This window comes from Thalia democratica, chromosome 2 (genome assembly GCF_965202585.1).
Source record: "Thalia democratica chromosome 2, ktThaDemo2.hap1.1, whole genome shotgun sequence".
Lineage (NCBI taxonomy): Eukaryota > Metazoa > Chordata > Thaliacea > Salpida > Salpidae > Thalia > Thalia democratica.
The window spans coordinates 53,218,276-53,226,624 of NC_139166.1; the positions used below are offsets into that span (position 1 = coordinate 53,218,276).

Here is an 8,349-nt window from a genome sequence, read left to right on the forward strand (position 1 = left end):
TCCTAATGAGTTTTTTTAGAAATAGATTTTCGGTAAAAAACACTGAACTTTATTTTAAGTTTCTATAAATGTTGAATTTTTATCTATTATTTTTCTAACTTTAATGTTTTATCAATAACTATTATTTTATTTTTTTAACAATCATACACAAAATATGTAAATAGTAGTTGAGTAAGTTATATAAAACAAATTTTTCAACTTCAAGTTAAACAATGTTCAGTACAAGGAAACGTGTATTTGAAAAATAATATTTCTAGTTTTTACCGTTGAAAATGAAAAAAAAAAGTTTACAAGAACAAGTGCTTAAAAAATTATAGATACCAAACTCTTTTCTAAAAACCTGCTTGATTTTTTTTTTTTTGCGTTTAAGCTTGTATGTAAAACCTGAAAAACATAATGAGAAGAAAATTATTAATTTGTAAAAATATTATTTGAATACAAAATAATAAAGAAAGTCGTTTGTAATAAAGATCGCATTTAAGCCATGTTTTCAATTATTATCAGGTTATCTATATTTATAACCCAACAATATTTCTACAATAATTTATTTATTCATTGCATAAATTAATTTGTATTTGATGCACAATGTATGTAGTTTTTAATACAAACATAAAGGTACAGCTAGGCAGTATAATTTTTTAGAAAGCATACCAAATCTTATTATAGTTACTGAAAGCAACAATCGTTAAAAAGTTAGTATAAACAACAAAATGATTTTATATAGCAATGCTGATTGGTACTCTACTCGGAAGTAAAACAGTGTACGGAATTTCAAGGTTCTTGTTTCTTTTAATAATATTTTCTTCGATTTTTTTAAGCTCTTCTTTGAATTCTCGTTTTGCTGATATTACGGATTCGTTTTTAAAGTATTCATTTTTGTAATTTCCCAAAAACACCTACAAATTTGTGTTTTCATAACTTTAGAAGTTAAGTGCTTTGTGTAAACTAAAGGAGTTTCAATTAATTTTTAAACATTATTTTTAATAGCGACAGTTTTGGAGCTGCAGACATTTCTAATACACATACATATAAGTTACTGAACAAATTTTATTTAGATAATTACGTTTAACACAAATTAGATGAAACATCAACTTATGAACAAAAGCATGTTAAACTAACAGCATCTAATGTAAACTGTGAAGTCAAGTAAACGATTGCCAGTTGCAAGGTGGTCATGAAAACATCAGGTAAACTTCTCATTATCTGGTCATTTGTTGCCTGTTTTGATTGACATTAAAAAAGTTTCAGGTTCTAGTTTTGTGGTATTATTTTCGTTTGTGGTTAAAAAAAACTTTTTACTTTAAAACAAAACTGTTCAGTTTAGCTTAGCACAAATTTACTTTAAAGTTGTTAGGCTTTTTTGCTATAGTTTACATAACATTTCAATTGATTTTTTTTTAAAGTTTTTAACCAAATAAACGATTTGTTTTATGTACTCTCTGTGATTATTTTCTTATTTTTTAATTTCTTACAAGTAAAAATAAACATCATATTACATAAATACAATTTTCTTCATAATTTACTTTCAAGTATGTATATATAAAACTAGTGTAACAACTTCTCCGCGACGATGGCTCGGTAATCTCATGCCCGCCGGAGAGTTCGGAATAAATTTGTAATTTTCAAATTGGCTGAAATTGAGTGCTGCGTGTTGAACTGAGCATGTGAATATTATACTTGTGACGTATTTCACCTGAAACAAAACAAATTTCTTAAAATTGATTAAAGCTATGTTAAGTGTAATAATTAAAGATACTCGATATTTTTTATACGTTTGTTTAAGTTTTTTTAATCACTTTAGTATTTGAAATTTTTTTACATAGTAAAATTATTTTCACACATAGTCTTATAAAAATAGTTGTTTTTTTAAGTTAAGCTTTTTAACTATCTTTACTTTTTTACGCCAATTTTCTTACATTTTTATGTCAGAATGAAATTTAATAATTCAAATGATTTTTTTGCAGAAAATGTTTCGCCCGGTATTTTACTTTTTTATACTATTTTAGAATACTTTATTAAACCTTTTTTATTGCTTAGTATAACTTTACACTGTAAATTACTTGTATATAGACAACTTACAATTCCTTTTTTTTTAGTTTTTAAGGCATATATATTGCTTTCAAAGTAAGTTGTTAAACAAACAATAAGTAAACGTTTTTTTATTTTAAATTTATTAAGTACAGTCCTGTAAAGTATATTTTCAATTTTCTGAAATAATTAAAACAAAATAAGATTAAGTTTTAATTTCTCATGTTCTTAAAATGTTGTTTAAATAAATCATTAACAGATAAATATCAAAACTAAAATAATTATTAAAGTTTAGCAAATTGTTCTAACAAAATTGAGTCATTTAATAACATCAATGTTCTTTGTAGAATTAATCTATTAACTGTAAAACTAAAACTTAGTTAATCGAATAGCGTAACTTATGTTTTAAGTACTATTTTAATAAAATATAAGTTGTATAAGCACTTAAAGTAGTATAACAGGAAAACTTGAAAATAAAGGTAAACTTTTTGTTTCTCTTAAAAAGGTGGCTGATTTTTTATAATATGATTTTTTATACTTTTTATAACAACAAAAAATGTTTAAGTAATTTAATAATAATTTAAGTACATATATAAACTTAAGTCTAATATGAATTTTGTTAGTAATATAAATTTTTTATAATATTTTGTTATTTAGTACAAAAAGTTAACAGTTTGATATTTTTTGCAATATGTTCTCATAACACTTATATAATCAATCAAAACTACCTAGAAAATGTTGTTTATCTTTTTGAATGGAATTTAAATTTCAAAAACGCTTAAAAAAGCGTTTATTACAAATATTAAAATTTATTTTATTTACAAATATAGAGCTAGTATTTAAACTTTTATGAATTTTTAATTTTTCTGATACCCATAACTTATTTAACTTTCCATATGCAAAATTGTTGTAATAGAATTATTTCAGTTTATTCTATTATAAAATTTAAATTAAAAAGGAATTACTGTTCAAGATGTTAATTTACATGTCCGAAACTTTTAAGCATCATGAACTTGTACAACTTTTCTTAAAAAACAAACTAGATCTTCGTGAGAGTTTATACTTGTGGGAAATCCCCTTTTATTTCCATCTTGCCACCCAATTCCCTCAACAGCAACATCTTTCGCCCAATTTTGCAGCTCCTCGTCTTCCAAAATATCCTTTAAAAAAATTCAATTTGTACTGAGAAATTATATGCAAAAACATATTGATGTTTAAGTGTAAACTTAATTTGATTATTGGGTAAATATAGATGCTAGGGCACAATAAAGTGTAGAAGACAAACTGTTAAGTAACATTTTACATTTACAATACCATTTTAATAAGATATATGTCAATAGTTTTGCCGTTAAACTATGATTTTCAACCTTTTCGTCTTTGTAGAAAACAGACAAAATCGACTGAACAAAATTTTGAATGGCATACCACAACTGAAGAGAGTCATCTCTGTAGAAGTAGTTAGGCAAGTGGTTAGGATCATCAAGGCCTTAAAAAAAAACATTAAATCTTAAATCAATATTTAATAGTTTTAGCTATTTATTTTTTTAAATAAGATCGATGACAAACAATTAATACAACTAGAATGATTAACATTTTAATAAAATTAACATTTCAAGTGTAATTTATAGTTAAAAATATCGAACTTTTGTTACAAAATGTTCAAAACTCAAAGAGTAAACCAACCTAAAGACTTCAAACGTTTAGGGATATCTAGATCTTCATATTTAAAGGTTTCGAATGCTTTCCTTACAAGAGGAGGTGCATCTGAATAATTGATTAGTTAAAGATAAAACTCACAAAACATTTTAAGATTAACTCTATTTTAATCATTAAAATTAAAATCAGATTCTACTTTAATAAGATTTTATAAACAACTGAAAAACTTGTTTGAGTGAACATTGGTTTTGTAATATTTTTTTAAAGAATTTAATAGTATTAAAATTAAACCGAAAATGGTACGGCGGCAAGAATAGACGTTTTTTACAAATCTAAACATACTTTTTTAGAGTTTTCAAGTTCCAAAACATTGACACTTACAATACGACATAGTATCTCTCACGACGGCATTCGGACCCAGCAAAAAGTCTCGGGAGTCGGCGTTTATGCAAGAAACTGTGACCAAATGATCTCGAAGCAGTTTGTAAAGAGGATGACGAGTCGACATATTTCTGAACATAGAAACTGAAATTGGCTCCATTATTAAATGAGCTTGTAAAAAGTGGTAGTGCCACTGAAAAAAAAGTTTCAGGTAAAAAGTATACCTTGTAAACCATTAAATCGAAACTTTTTACTTTTATTTTCTAAGCATTTAAAGCAAACCTAATCGCTACCATAACTTATTAAAAACAAAGAATTCTAATCAAAATAATCAGCGTTTATACTTTTTTCACATGAAATATAAAACTTTATATTCATGTGTTCTTTAAAATAGAAACTAATAGCTATTACGCCACACATACCTCATGTACTGATAAATCAGCACATCTCAAATACATTTTTGCAAGTAGCCAGTCTTCATTTGTATCTCTGCGAGTGAACACTTTTTTGGGGTCGTCATTTTCCAGTTGAATAACAATAGGAACAATGTCTTTTGAGTTCGTAACGTAAAACATAGCAACGGGTTTACATGAATAAAGTTTTTCGCCAGTTAAAACTCGAATGTTGGTTGGCATTTCTTTCAATGTTTTTCTGTAGTCGATGGCGTACATTCGGCTTAACTAAGTTTTTATTGTTAACTTTTTTGTGTAAAAATATAGAAAAAAACCTATTACGTGTACAAAAGAGGAATTAACTTTTTCTATATCAGATATTACCGGACTTAAACAACATTAAAAGTCTTAGTAGTTTAAAATACTTTGACAACTAGTAAGCAATTTCTTTAGTAATTCTAAAATACAAAAACATGTCTTATATAATTTTTCATTTGTAATCAAATCGTACAGTATTTTAGTATGGATGTTAAATTATAGTGTTAATGTAAGTTTTTTATTTTTTTATAGTCGACAAACTGATTGAACTAATTGTTTTCGTATTAGTAAATCTATACAATTTAAAGCATTATAAACTTTTTTTTTAATACCTATATGATATTTACAATTAACTACAAATACTTTTTCACAACAATGCTGATAAAGTATTTTAGATATCATTTGTAGCTATAAAATGTTTTATTCTAAGAAGTGTATAAAACTATCTTTGATCCTCATAAGGTAGAAAAAGTAAATTTCTGTTAGTTTACTTAATATCGAAGAACTTAGTTTAAAGCTTAAAAATTGCTTTTAGACATTTAAACTTTCGGGTTAGTAAAACAATAAACTAACAGAAAAGGCTTTTTCGAGCGTCATATTTTCGTCAAGCAAAGTTTCAATTTCTGTTTCGTTGATATTAAGCTCGGATGGAATTTTGTTTATTTTGTGCAATGCAAGCGGATTTGTACCATTCAAAATTTGTCTTCCAAATTCTCTGTCTTCTTGCCATCTTAATTAAAAAACATTTTTATTTGTATTTAAATTAAGCCAGCTACTATTTCGGCCATCATCAACAAAGTTGATATGTTACATGCCATCGATAAAAAACAATGAACTTTACCGCAAGATCAACAACAACAGCATCCGAGACAATCCTACGACCGGTTTTGTCCTTATTAAGACTCATCAGGCAGGAATAGTTGCGATAAACCGCTATTGTGATCTTAAACAAGCGGTTTCTCGCGACTATTCCTGCCTGACTAGTCCAAATAAGGACGAAATCGGTCGTTGGATTGTCTCGGATGCTGTTGTTTTTGATCTTGCGGTAAAGTTCATTGTTTATTATTTAAATCAAGGAAATTCAATAAAAAGTCGTACTTATGGTAGTAGCTAGGTATCTGTGAAGGAAGATTTAATTCTTTTATCTGATTCATGTAGTCATCAAAATTCTCATACTCAGTTCCAAAACCAATGCAGTCTTAAAATAATTTTTTCATTTTTAGTTTTAAAGTTTTTGTATTCTAGAATCAAATATATATTTTGTATGTGTATACTGTACATTTAGTAAACTCGAATAGCAAATTCTCACCAAAATGCATTGAAAACTTTTCAAAATTTTATTTTCAGTTTTTATTTTTACAAAAAAAACTTCATGTATACTTATATTAAAGTTTAAAAAATTTAAACAAACAGTAACAGACTTAATGCTTTTTTCAATAACTTTAAACTTAAGTATAAAACACGTTTACTCGAAGTTGTCTAAATCATAATACTAAAAGACACTTAAAACAACTTAGCGCAATACTCTTTCACAACACCTTTCAAAACTTCTTTCTTGACTGTATCATTAATTCCCTTCATAAAACTGTCCTGAAATACATGTTGGCCATCGGACCGGTAGAACAGATGAGGCAATTCAGACATACTTTCTGCATTGCAAAACCTCGGCAACCCCCAGCCCATGGTATCCGGAGTGGGTCGTGGGTACCATTGGTATAAAAACCTGTTCATTTCTACTTCGCGCTTGCGAACGTCTTTGACGAAGGAGCACGTTTCGTTTTGCGGCAAGGATTCTTAAAAGAAAAGATTTATGATTTATTTTTCTGGTTTTTGTACTAAATTAAGACTTTTATACCTTTCTTTTTGTTTAGTCGTAATTATTAACAGAAACAATTTGTATCTTTAATAAGAGTCAGTTTTATAACAGGTTTGATTCTTAACGGTAAGTTTTAAAAATAGTTTTAGTAGAATAATTTTATTAAACCTTCTCCAGCTACGATCCATAGTTCAGTTAAAAGCCAATTAAAAACTTGAAATTCATTTTCATTGCCTGAAACTTCGTTCTTTACAAACACTCGTTCGCAAAACCAACCATCACTACTATTGTCAATTCCTTAATATGAAGAAAAGTAGTTGTTTTGAGCTGAACAACTTTAAGATATTCAATTAAGATTTGGAAATAAATGTGTTAAAAGTTCTTTTTTTTCGAACAAATCTAAACAAAAACTTTTTAAAAGTGAAATAATTATTTTTAAGCTGTATTTATTTTCAATTAAGGAGTGTGAAAAAAGCTAAAACAACAACAACTTTATTTTTGTTACCTTACATTCTTGTCTTTAATTCTACACTCTTATTTAACTAATTAAAACTCTACTAACGCAGACCAATACACATGGGTGTTTCAACGTTTTTAGCTTTTATTTCAAAGATATCAGTTCTTCCTTCTTCGAAGTCATCTTTAAAAATGTTGTCGAGGAGAATCCAGTCGCTCGAAACCAAACCACCTTCTCCGACCAGTTTTATGTGAATTGACGCGTCAGTAGAACCTTTTTTCCTACCGTCAGCCGTCTAGGGATGAATGTAAAAAGTTTCAGGAAAAATAATTTGTTCAAATAAAACACATTTATTTCAAAATATTTAGACATAATTAAGAGATTAATTAAAAAAAGTTAAAATTAGCTTAAAACATTAGCTTTATTTTTTTTACCGTTTAAATTGTTTTTTACTAGAAGTTAATATTTAAGAAAATGAATTATTTTTTTTGCTTTATATAAGCAAGCGATAAAAATAAAACCTACTTTTGTTCTTACTGTATACTTGACTAAATCCATTGTATGTACAAAATACAACTGCTGTTAGCTAAATTTACTTTAAAGCTAAATTTTAATATTTATAATTGAAAATAAATGAAAAAAAAATTTAGTTACTTTACATTTATTTTTGCATATCTTAAAAAAATGATAAAAACACTACACATAAATTTAACTAGTATTATAAAAATATATAAGTTTAATACATATATTATAAACAAGAAGAAATTCTGTCGTAAAATAAAGTACTATAGCTGCATTTTCATATCATAAAAAGATTGTTATAAAACTCAATTAAAACAATATTAAAAATTTTTATTTTAGTATCGGTTACTTCAAAGTAATAAAAGCGTTTGAGTAGCAAGTATGTAGCTTGTTACGTAGCTTAACACGTAACTTTGTACGCAAGTTTTCTGCAACATAAACGTTTTTTTTTTTGCAAAATTTAACATAACATAAAAGCTTCTAAACGTGAAAACAAACAATTTTTTTCTACTATATTATTTCATTAGAGAAACTAAATGAATTTTTCAAAAATAATATACTAAATAAAAAGTGTTTATTTATTTATCTATTAATTGATACTTTGAAATATTTTGCACTATCTTACTAAAGATTTATAGTAATTTGTGTGTCTAGTTTAAAATATTTAATTAAAAAAAAATATAAAGTTTTGTCAAGTAACGTTATTTCGGAGAGTATTAATAAACAAAAATTATTGATCTTTATTTCTTAAAAAAAATTGGCGATGATTAATCTACATG

General features: G+C 26.3%; 1 protein-coding gene across 1 annotated transcript; it reads right to left on the bottom strand.

Moving 5' to 3' along the window:
* Positions 1-716: 716 nt before the first annotated feature.
* Positions 717-7,606, bottom strand: LOC145828707 (allene oxide synthase-lipoxygenase protein-like). Its single transcript, XM_082936463.1, has 13 exons — positions 7,574-7,606; positions 7,154-7,343; positions 6,422-6,568; positions 5,874-5,973; positions 5,349-5,505; positions 4,488-4,745; positions 4,066-4,258; positions 3,712-3,792; positions 3,396-3,514; positions 3,069-3,188; positions 1,559-1,693; positions 1,120-1,218; positions 717-896 (listed from the first exon to the last, which is right to left on the bottom strand). The coding sequence occupies exons 1-13, from the start codon at positions 7,604-7,606 to the stop codon at positions 717-719; spliced, it is 1,812 nt and encodes a 603-aa protein (XP_082792589.1).
* Between the last annotated feature and the right edge of the window lie 743 nt (positions 7,607-8,349).